We start from the raw sequence: 12,233 nt of genomic DNA, 5'->3' as shown, positions 1-12,233 counted from the left end.
AAATATTTTTTTTAACAAATATCATTGTTTAAAACTTTGAGTTTTAAAAGTTTCCAAAAAGGCGCCACTTTGCTGAAAATGGCCAGAGGGGGAGCGGCCGCTCCCCCTGCTCCCCCCCTGCATACGCTACTGACATGAACCTCACCCCTATGAGCATCCATACCCCCCCATACCCCTATCATGTGGATATCATCAATGGATGGCTCAGGAGTTTGGGTATAAGAAGAGTGAGTCATTTGAGGTGAAGAGGCTTTAGAGGGGTGAGCCGATGTTTTAGACGGGTGGGGTGGGCCGAGGCTTTAGAGGGGTACGGTGGGCCAAGGCTTTAGAGAGGTGGGGTGGGCCGATTTCAATTTATAAAAAAGAGACAAGTAAGAAAATACAGTAAAATATGACCTTCGAAGTTTTTTTCTGTTGCCTAATCTTCCACATAACCATTTGTCACTTGTAACCTGTCCCTTTCATCTGCATAGGATAGTTTAATGGTTTTAAAATAAGAGAAATTTTAAAAGAGAAAGCGTAAGCAATAGCTTGCTAATACTTGAATATGGTGTGCTAATTCAAGCTGTAAGCCCTAATGTGCCAGAGCGTTTTCTTATGTGGTACACTTCAATACAGCCATATAATCTATCGTACATGTAGTTCAACATAGCTAGATTTTATGTTTTGTCTTGTAGATTGATCACAAGTGGTTCATTTTTTAAGACCTTGTTGTATAGAATTAGAATACATGTGGCAAAAGTACATGCGGTGTAAGTATTATACTGCAATAAATATGGCTGTTATTTATAATCAAAATTTCTTTTTCTCAGCAGAGTCAATAAACAAGCGAAGAGGTATGTTAATTTTTGTTTGTCTATGTGAGGGGTGGGCGGCATTGATCTATGAGGGGTGGGTAGCATCTATCTATGAGGGGTGGGTAGCATCTATCTGTGAGGGGTGGGTAGCATCAATCTATGAGGGGTGTACCAGAGGCCACTGTGTTAAAGCAAATGCTGTTGTTGCAGGAACAGGCACAGAAGGTCTGGAAGCTGCGCAGTCAGATTACACCAACAGCTCCTGTAGTCTGGTCACCTCGAGCAGACTGGTGACACTAACAGCCATTTTGGGGATGCTGTGGTTAACATGAGGCACTCAACACCCATGCTTTGGCATATGACTGCTAGTTGATGATTGGCCCAATCAGCTTGACTATCTCTAACATGTGCGGGAAACTCTGGCCACCAGTGGATCATTTTATATCACTCAAGTGTTCCAGTTTTTGGACATGACTTTCTTTCTTAAACTGTCATTTCAATCAATGTGTATACATTTTAATCTTGTGACTATTTGATATGAATTAAATGTAATGAATCAGTTGTGTGAGGCAACTACCCACAGTGGGCTCACTGCCTAGACATACAGCCTCTGATAGCTTGAGCAGTTTGTCTATTGAAAGCTCTCCTAGCTTGTCATTAGTGTACTTTTACATTGTTTCTCAAGACTGGAATCCATTTGAATTGCTTTTTATCATCATGTCTTCTTTAGTATCAAGACCTCAACATTTTGTCTTCTTTAGTATCTAGACCTCCACATTTTGTCTTCTTTAGTATCTAGACCTCCACATTTTGTCTTCTTTAGTATCTAGACCTCCACATTTTGTCTTCTTTTGTATCTAGACCTCCACATTTTGTCTTCTTTAGTATCTAGACCTCCACATATTGTCTTCTTTAGTATCTAGACCTCCACATTTTGTCTTCTTTTGCATCTAACACTCCTAATGAAGCTTCCCTTAATATTTAGTATTGATGATACTATTAATGAGTGCTGTACTTAATTTACTCTCATCAAAATGTGAATTAATGATAGTGCTGTAGGTATGGGGGTAGGGCCCCTTAGGTAGCATTTGGTGGGGTAGGGATCTTACCTTTTTATGGGATCTTAAAAATCAAAACTGTCCCAAAAATCTGTAGGTGACACAATAAATACATATATAGAGACATGTATGTGATATATATATATATATATATATATATATATATATATATATATATATATATATATATATATAGGCTATATTAATATATTTATATACGCTATATCACATATATTTTTGAGAGAGATGACGGTAAAATGAAACAAGCCCCCTAGGACAAAAACCTGTGTGTGGCCCCACTGTCTGGCTTGTGGCTTACAAGTGTTGATGTTTGTAGTGCTAACATTAGATGTGCAGGATGTCCAACTAACCATCCTTAGACACTCCTCAAGCACAGAGCAGCTGGCTCTGGCCAATCCCTTTAGTCAATTGTATCTGGTAGTTCAACACAAAAACCTTGAGCACCTGTAGCACTCAATTGTCTTGTACAGATTATCATTTTATTTTACATAGTGGTTGGCCCCTGCACAAAGTTGTGGTGATGGCTACACATAGTGGCCAATGCACCACTTGAAGTGGTCATTCTACATGTGGCCAGTGCACCACTTGAAGTGGTCATTCTACATGTGGCCAATGCACCACTTGAAGTGGTCATTCTACATGTGGCCAATGCACCACTTGAAGTGGTCATTCTACATGTGGCCAATGCACCACTTGAAGTGGTCATTCTACATGTGGCCAATGCACCAATTGAAGTGGTCATTCTACATGTGGCCAGTGCACCACTTGAAGTGGTCATTCTACATGTGGCCAGTGCACCACTTGAAGTGGTCATTCTACATGTGGCCAATGCACCACTTGAAGTGGTCATTCTACATGTGGCCAGTGCACCACTTGAAGTGGTCATTCTACATGTGGCCAGTGCACCACTTGAAGTGGTCATTCTACATGTGGCCAATGCACCACTTGAAGTGGTCATTCTACATGTGGCCAATGCACCACTTGAAGTGGTCATTCTACATGTGGCCAGTGCACCACTTGAAGTGGTCATTCTACATGTGGCCAATGCACCACTTGAAGTGGTCATTCTAAAACATGGCTACTAGGAGATGAAGTGTAATGTATCAACCTGTGAATATTTTAACATCAATGATTTGAGGGTTTCCATTGCTTAACAACCTGATATTACTTTGTTTATTTACAATTTTTCTTGCAGTAATGTTGTACGGTCAGCTGTTGTCTATACTTTATTTATTGACGTCTTTTTGAGTGTGCTATCAACATTATAGATGCTAATTTGATTTTCATTTTGACCTACCTCAGGTATTGGTGTACACTGGTACCTCACTTTCTCCCTCATTTTGGATGACACCGATTTATCTGTATATAGTGTTCTTTCACTTGTTATTCTCTCAATATAGTCTAATCGTAATGTTATAGAAGGTCTATTGTTTATTCAAATAAAAAGATTTGAAAATGTCACTTTTTTGTTTGTCTGACACAAATACGTGTAATAGGTTGAACACAGTGGCTCCCCGGGCTCAATCGAAACCTGAGGGGTCAGGTGAGGCCATGACACACTCCCGGCTCTTAAGATTTGTTAGTTTAAACCAGGGGTCTCCAAACTACGGCCCGCGAAGTCTTCTCATCCGGCCCGCGGAGATCTTTTTGTCCAAGGAAAAATTGTTTGTTGGTGATGGCTGAAGAACTTTGCGCAGTATCAACAATACTTCCAATGTAGGTGAATCTATCCACATCTTCTAGGGCTTCTTCTGCTAATGTTAAAGGGTGCTGCTTGGTGCATGTACTTTGAGAACTTTACCCTCAATGGATGTTCAGGCTCGGACATGTAGAAAATTTAGCAACCCTATTGGTTTTATCCTGCATTTGCTGTTGTGTGTGAGAAAGAAGGGCCGAGTCTCCCATAGTGTCCGCTGTATACAGTTTCGCATCTTCAAAATCCATTCAATGGCCAGCAGGAATGGTGAAAGTAGGCAAACCTGCCATCTGCATGTGAAGACATAATAATGTTGACTATTTTCTGTGGCACCCATAGTGTCTCAACAATTTCCACATTGACTGTCTATCCAGGCTATCAAAGGCCTTCTCGAAACTATGAAATTCAATGATGATGCTTAAAGGTAGCAATTATATCCACGCCTGTTGAGGCGTCTATCGCTTCCTTCCTGCTTAATAATATTCTGTTCAAGACTTTGCCTTAATAATATTCTGTTCAAGACTTTGCCTTAATAATATTCTGTTCAAGACTTTGCCTTAATAATATTCTGTTCAAGACTTTGCCTTAATAATATTCTGTTCAAGACTTTGCCTTAATAATATTCTGTTCAAGACTTTGCCTTAATAATATTCTGTTCAAGACTTTGCCTGTGGTCGGAAGCCTTATGAGTAGTGACTCCTTCCACTCCTCTAATGCCTAAGTAGCCTTATGTATTTTTTTGTGGTGAAAGAGACTCCCTCCAATTACTTAATTACTTGTGGCACACAAGGCAGCAAATCTTTATCATTTTTATTCATCTCACCTAAACCCTGTAAAACCGATACATTCTTCATATCGCTTCCAATCTTAGCATTAAAATCACCCATGAGTATAATTATAACGTTTCTTCTTGTGCGGTTCTGGATAATGGTCATTAGCATGTTGTAGATTTAAACTTTGTCCTCTTCTGTGCTGTCATTTGTTGGGGCGTAGGCCCGTATTATGCAGGGGCGGAACTACAGTACCGCCAGACCCCGCAATGCGGTGGGGGGGGGGGGGGGGGTGTTTAGGAGCCCACAGCTGACCATAATCAATTTTTTATAGTAAAAAAAATAATTTTCTAGTAAAAACAAAACAGATCTAATACAGTAGTGATGTTCTACAGTAGCTAACACATGCTGTTTCGTAAAGGAAAAAAAAAACATATATAGGCTACCTGACTTGTAGTGTGAAAGATAATAGTTAAATATGTGTGGTCTTAAGAAATTTTTAATAGATTTGCACTAAACAAATTAAAAAGCAATTACTTCTCTTAATTATTATTTTTTTGAAATACATAATAAATAAACCGGGAGTGATCTCCCCTAAACTTTCTCGAATATTCTTATATAAAATAACAGGGGATGGGAACTCGGGCTATAGACATGATTTTTAATCCATTTTAAATACTTAAAGTTTTAAAAATAGAATAAAATCTCGAAGACAAAAGAATTGCACATCAACTGAACGCCAAATAAAAAAGTGCATAATAGTGCGCAATATTATTAGTAGTTTAAAAATTTACATTAGTTTTTTGAGAAATCAGAAGTAGCGTAAATTACTACTTCCGGTCAACGGAAATTACTCAAAATTTAACAGAAGGTAGAGAATTAGATCTTATACTTACATGTGAAATTTCATTTATCTATCTAAAATAGAACTCAAGTTATAGGCTTTTGAAAAATTCAAAGTAGAAAAAGTACCACTTCCGGTTATCGGAAATCGCTCAAAAGTTGATACGGATCTACGATTTTGATAAAATACTTATATATGAAATTTCATCAACCTAACTGTAACGGTACTCAAGTTATCGTGTTTACACACAGACACACAGAATACGGACAGAATTGCAAAGCCCAGTTTTTCAGACTGGATTACGCATAAAACCTCTTAATTTTGATAAATCTGGATTGATAATTTTTGCCCGATTAAAATAAGTCCTCTATACTCCGGATGTGATGAAGGACTGAGGGGTAAAACGGTGAAAACTGTCAAAATTTCATGTTATTTTTGTGCACGATTACAATACTTTCTCTATACTTCGTATATACGAGAAAGTAAAAATGACAAAAAAAAAACTAATAATATAAATAAACATAAGGCGAGAAGCCATTACACATACAAAGCTTTTATGCTTCATATTCTTTTGACCGACTTGTATATTAGGAAGCACTATGTCAGACATCAAAACAGAGAATTTAAAAGCAGACCGATAGCACTCACACAAATTATGTGTTGTTTTAACATATTTTAATAAAAAATAAAAAACAAGAATTTCGATCAAGCCCGTATTGAGTACTCCATGTAGCCTACGTATTTCGTATTTTCGTATATAGGGTCCTAATTATATATATTTATATATATATATATATATATATATATATATATATATATATATATATATATATATATATATATATATATATATATATATTTATATATATATATATATATATATATATATATATATATATATATATATATTTATATATATATATATATATATATAATATATATATAATATATATATATAATATATATATATATATATATATATATATATATATATATATATATATATATATATATATATGGGGCCCAACATTTTTTTTTTGCGGGGTGGCCCTTTTTTTCTAGTTCCGCCACTGGTATTATGCCAATGTTTATTCTTCTTATTTTAGTTTTATAGGTGGATGTCATGATCCGCGGGCAGTGTGCCTCCCATCCACTGAGAGCTCTTTGTGCTTGGTTTGACAGCAGGAGTGCGACTCCTCGAGTTTGTGGTGCATTAGAACAGCAGTAGCTCTCTTGTTATTAGTCTTATTTGTCCTGAGCCAGTCCACCTTGACTCGCTGATACCCAGGATAGCTATTTTATTGCGTCTCATTTCTGCGGCTACTTTGGTTGCTTTTCCAGCTTCATACATTGTACGGACATTTCAAGATCCAACACTGATGGTCGACCTGGTCGACATATTGGCTTTCACCACCCGGCTTTATAAATGCTCCATCGGGAGCTGCATTCTTTTCCAGGTCCGAGCTGTCTGCATTTCTCTTTGTCTGCGTTTCTGTTGTGAGGTTATGGCAGGTTCAACCAAGTTGGGAAGGTCTGCGGGGGTAGGGGTCAGACAAAAGCTAGTACCCCGGTCCTCCAGGTTGGGGTTGAGCATAAGGTGTAACGTAATCTTAACAAAACAGGCTACAAATCATGTTTTACTTCAACATATGATTGTGTGAGTGATCTGTCTAATAGTTTACAAATGACGCTTTAATCCAAACGTTTTTAAAAAGCAGGAAGTAACCTATTTTGCATATTAGTTATTTGAAGTGAAAGGTAGGTTGTTGCTTTATTTGCCGAATAAATGAGAATTACAACAGAAACAAGACGGCAGGTGAGAGCTACAAAGGATATGGCAAGGTTTATCTCAAGAGTACAGAAAACTTTGTTGCAAGGCCACAACTCATTTACAGTTTCGGATTATGGAGTTGAACAGGAGATACCCAATTTCAGTGGCTCAAAATTGTTCTCTTATCAACAGTAAAATTAATTTTCCTACAGATTCTCTTAAAAGCTTTTTTTCTAAATTTACAAATACGAAAGTATGAGTTTTTTTTTTTCTCTCATAAATATTGCGTTTGTCCCTTAGTCGAACATCAACGCCCACGCTCTACAGTTTAAACTGTAACTGTCATAGCTTTATTGTGAGCCCTCCCTAAAATTGTAATGTGTTTCTGATTGCTCTTGTTTAGCCTATAAAATATGACCAGTATGTATATTTAATTATTACATCAGGCTAGCTTACTTTGTCAGATCTGCAAAAGTATAGTGGGCTGATCACACATACTAAAATAATATAATTATAATCGTATTGTCTTCCATTAATTTAGAAAAACAGCAATATAACTATAACTCTAACAGGTTTACAACAGTTGGCCTTTAAAAAAATGTATGGACAGATATTTTCAGCAGTATGACGCCTACGTTTGTTTTAAGGTGCATTCTGCGGTAACCTGGGGCTCACAAGAGCGCCGTTGTATGTCCTGACATCGGAGCGGTCGATGAAGTGTGCTCTACCTCACTACTAGTACTACAGAGAGTGATTAACGTAAACTCAAGGCTTTTATACACCGCGCCCTAGGGGAGTGCTAGGATATAATTAAAACCCATGCCACAACAAATATTATCCAATAAATAAAGCCTAGACAATGTTTATATTTAAATCTCAGTTTTAGAAAACAAATCACACGTCTAAGAATATAAGATTGGTGAAACCATCTTAAATATTTCGTTAAACTTTATTCTATCCCCGCTGCAACGCGCGGGGTGGGCACGCGATTATCTATATATATATAAAGTAATGTATGTTTGTCTTTTATGCATTACTACAACTTTTTACCGATCTCCATGAAACTTTGGGAAGTTGTGGAGAATATTCTAGAAGAATTTTCTGTGAAAAAAAAATTCAAATTCACAGGGTGGCGCCCCGGCAGGGCGCGATTCGATTAGTTTCAATTATACGGTGTATAAAAATAAAAGTCGATTGAGAGTTGACACCGTTCATCCGATCGCCATGAAACTTTGGGTAGTTTACTAGAACACTCCTGGTGAGATTTTCCGAAAAAAAAAATTCGCATGGGCGGCGCCCTGGAGGGTGCTATTTTTCTCAATATACGGTATATAAAAAATAAAAGTCGGATGCGGCTCAACACCGTTTATCCGAATGCCATAAAACTTTGGGGAGCCTATGAGATTACTCCCAAGAATGTTTCTACGAAAAAAATTCTTATACGTGGCGCCCGGGAGGGTGCGAATTTTGTCACGGTTTGGCACCCGGCTTTCCAGAGCGGCTATCGTAGAACTTGGTATCCGTTAATCGGGCTTCCTGCATAGCCATACTACTATATTCAGAGGTAAAAATACTGCAGACGTAGCCGCCGGCTCCCAAGTGATTGCGTTTAAGCAATTAAACAGCGCGATAGGCTTTGGATACAATGGATTGCTATATTCGCTCGCTAAATCTAATCAGGAGCATCTTCAGGCGCCCCGAAAAGAGTGCTATTTGGCTCCCTAAATCCCAAGTGAGCACGAGTGCAGTACGATTTGGACACGATAGGCTACTGTAATCGTTAAATAAATACGATAAGCTACTGTAATCGTTAACTAAATACGATATGCTACTGTAATCGTTAACTAAATACGATAGGCTACTGTAATCGTTAACTAAATACGATAGGCTACTGTAATCGTTAACTAAATACGATAGGCTACTGTAATCGTTAACTAAATACGATAGGCTACTGTAATCGTTAACTAAATACGATAGGCTACTGTAATCGTTAACTAAATACGATAGGCTACTGTAATCGTTAACTAAATACGATAGGCTACTGTTATCGTTAACTAAATACGATAGGCTACTGTAATCGTTAACTAAATACGATAGGCTACTGTAATCGTTAACTAAATACGATAGGCTACTGTAATCGTTAACTAAATCAAATCAGGCAGATGATCTGCAGCACGCTCAGCCCCTTCGGTAGTGTAACGGGTGGCACCCGAGAACGCCCCGAAACTCCACCGACACATTAGTGGTGTTCCCATGGATGGTGATTGACATACGCTGAAGGCTCTGCGTCGTTTGGGCAGTAGTGTGGATGAACACTCTAGGACTCGTGTCTAAAAACACACTATTTAGTAAATTCTCAACAACTGTCCAAAGTTCCATGGTAATCGGATAAAAGGTATAGTAATGCATAAAGTACGTTTTAATAAGCTTTTATGTAATAACTAGCCGTCCCGGCCAGGCCCTGCTCTGGCTTCTGTGAAAAACCTTGCTGTTAAAGAACGTTACCTGTGTGTTTAGTAATCATCATAAACCCGGCATCGCCCACCCAAACCACAACCAACCAAAACAACAAAACGCAAACATAACGCTAACACAATTACAAATACAAACGAAAACAAAAACCCAACAACAAACCCAACCACAATCACAAACACCAATACAAACACAAAGAAAAAACAAACAAAAAAGCAAACGAAAACAAAAACCTAACAACAAACCCAACCACAACCACAAACACCAATACGAACACAAAGAAAAAAAACGAAAAGGCAAACAAAACAAACCAAATCCAAACGCAAAACCAACCACAAACACAATCCCAAAGAAAAAAACACAAACGAAAAAGCAAACGAAAACAAACCAAATCCAAACGCAAAACCAACCACAAACATAAATACAAACACAAACCCAAAGAAAAAAACACAAACGAAAACGAAAAAAGAAAGAACAAAAACGAACCAAATCAAAACGCAACCACTAACGAAACCCAACCTAAACACAAAGAAAACACTAACGCGAACATAAACGCAAAGTGCTCACAGTCTAACCCGGGGCAGAATCGCCTGTTTCAGCTTAATAATCGACTTTAGTACCCCAACTTATTCATAGTCTTTTGCACTCACTTAAACGAAGGTAGGTGCCAAACCAAACCAAATGAACAATTATAATACTCCAAGCTTATTCGTAAAATACTTACAACATTTGCACTTGATCAATCCCCGCTAATTATGTAATTATTTTTTCCCAACACCAAAGCAAAGTAAAAAAAAGTAAATTCTTTTCCACTAATGCAATGTTTTATAAAGGGAAGTAATTGTGTTTTCCTAATTTATCAAAGGGAAGTAAGTGCTAAAGGACTAAATATAAATAATTATCAGACATAATTAGAATTTTTGTTATTTTTTAAAAATTGTGTTTAATGAACATGCCGACAATTATTACTATCAGTTTGAAAAATGAAATTATTTCCCAACACTTTCAATAGTAATTTTTTAACTCATTAATTTAGACTATGAGCACGATAATAGTCTAACACTTAAATCCATGGAAGTATGTCAACGACAAACAAACAAACTTATTTTTACATACAGAATTGAGTTTTATATATTAGATGCACTAAAAAGTAGAAAATAAATTATACACTACTATTTAAATTACTATAAAGAAAAGCGTGGGTCACTTTAGTATCTATTGGATACCTTTACTTATATTTAGGAAGAGACCCACGCTTTTCTTTATAGTTATTTAAATAGTAGTGTGTTATTTATTTTCTACTTTTTAGTGCATTATTACATAAAAGCTTGTTATTAAAACTTTTTTAATGAATGTTTTTTCAGTACTTAACATGTTTTATTTATAATAGAATTACATGACTAAAAACCATTGCGCGCCTATTGAACGTGATGACGCGCTTTTGCCGTGATGACGCGTTTTATTGCCTTTTTCTACTCTGTTTATCGTAGAGCCCCCTCGCTCCACGCACAAGATAGCCATGATGACGCGTGTGGATAGAACTGCCTACTAATCGGTCCAAATTTTAATTAATTCATAAAAATTAATTAGGCGACCAATTAAGTTAAATTAAATGTCACGATGCATTGTCTTCATGTCTTGACCCATGTACCGACTACGAACCGTATATGTCAGTTAGAAGTGCCTGCAATTTCACACGGGCGTTTCGATCTAGACAGACTGACGACTGACGACAGAGGAAGTGAGTTAAATAAAAGCTTGTAAAAAGATATACTAGAAATAATAATTCTTCTACAGTAACTAACACGCACTGTTGCATAAAATAAGCTACATGAGCTGTAGTGTGAAATCGTCACTTATTTTTCCTCTTGAAAGAGTCTGAAAGGGGTGCCGATCAAGTTCAGTGAAGTAGTTTTGTACAACTCAAATTAAAAGCATTTTTTCTTTTAATTATTATTAAACGACAGAGTGACATAGAAATAAAAAGAAATTCATTCAAAATTAATAATATAAACGCAAAAATTATCGGCAAAAAACGAACTCGAGAAACCATTAGGCATAGCCTAGCCAGCTTTGAGGGTACACTTTTCACTTTTTTCCCGGTTAGTATAAATGAGATAAGGATGTTTTTAAAACTCAGTTATTTCAAGCCAGAAATGAGTTTAAGCAAATGTCTGGCATATTGTCTCACGATGGATAGATGTATACTTAGCAATGACAAAGGTAACATTGCTAAAATTAGGACATGATTTTATTTTCAATATAGTGAGACAGTCTACTAATATATATATATATATATATATATATATATATATATATATATATATATATATATATATATATATATACAGGTCAATAGATATACAGGTCAGCAGATACACACACAATTTTATCGTGTACCGTACATTGACCGACGGCCATTTTCGTCCACTGAGGCGAGCATGCTAGAGAAGAAATCGATTTACACGAAGAATCGATTTTTCTCTCCTGCAACATTCCTAAAACCAGGGAGCATTTGTTTTCTTCAGGATTTTTCGGCTGTTATTGGCAAGTCAACTAGTTTCTCATCCCTTACGTTTTGCTACAATCGTTCAAGTATTTTTCAATACGTTTTTAATCGATTTTAAATGCTATTTTAAAATAAACTTTTTCCCTAAATAAAAATATATAGGTGAAAGCATGAGTAAAAGTAGTCAGCGAGTAAGTAAAATTGTTCATTCTTCTATTCATATTGATAATCATTACTTCATTAATTTAATACAATAGGCACGGATGCCTTTTTTCACATTGGCCATAAAACACAC

General features: G+C 36.6%; 2 protein-coding genes across 4 annotated transcripts in view; both read left to right on the top strand.

Annotated features, from left to right (window-relative positions):
* Positions 1-815: 815 nt before the first annotated feature.
* On the top strand, positions 816-3,337 carry LOC131953250 (hemicentin-1; the record flags this gene model as incomplete). Its single annotated transcript, XM_059316359.1, is given in 2 exon segments — positions 816-836; positions 1,008-3,337. Coding segments are annotated over 2 exon segments (143 nt in total), but the record flags the coding sequence as incomplete, so codon positions are not given.
* A 5,823-nt stretch (positions 3,338-9,160) lies between these two features.
* Positions 9,161-12,233, top strand: part of LOC131953199 (kin of IRRE-like protein 2) — a 36,845-nt gene continuing 33,772 nt past the window's right edge. For 2 of the 3 annotated variants that reach the window (XM_059316306.1, XM_059316271.1), the window contains exon 1: positions 11,973-12,129. The gene's annotated coding sequence lies outside the window, so the exon portion shown is untranslated. Of the gene's footprint in view, positions 9,353-11,972; positions 12,130-12,233 lie in introns of those variants that run through there. The other variant, XM_059316280.1, reaches the window with a different exon arrangement.

This window comes from Physella acuta, unplaced genomic scaffold (assembly GCF_028476545.2).
Source record: "Physella acuta isolate Inbredline_101_S28 unplaced genomic scaffold, ASM2847654v3 ptg000075l, whole genome shotgun sequence".
NCBI classification, from domain to species: domain Eukaryota; kingdom Metazoa; phylum Mollusca; class Gastropoda; family Physidae; genus Physella; species Physella acuta.
This window is presented reverse-complemented; position numbering and strand designations above follow the sequence as displayed.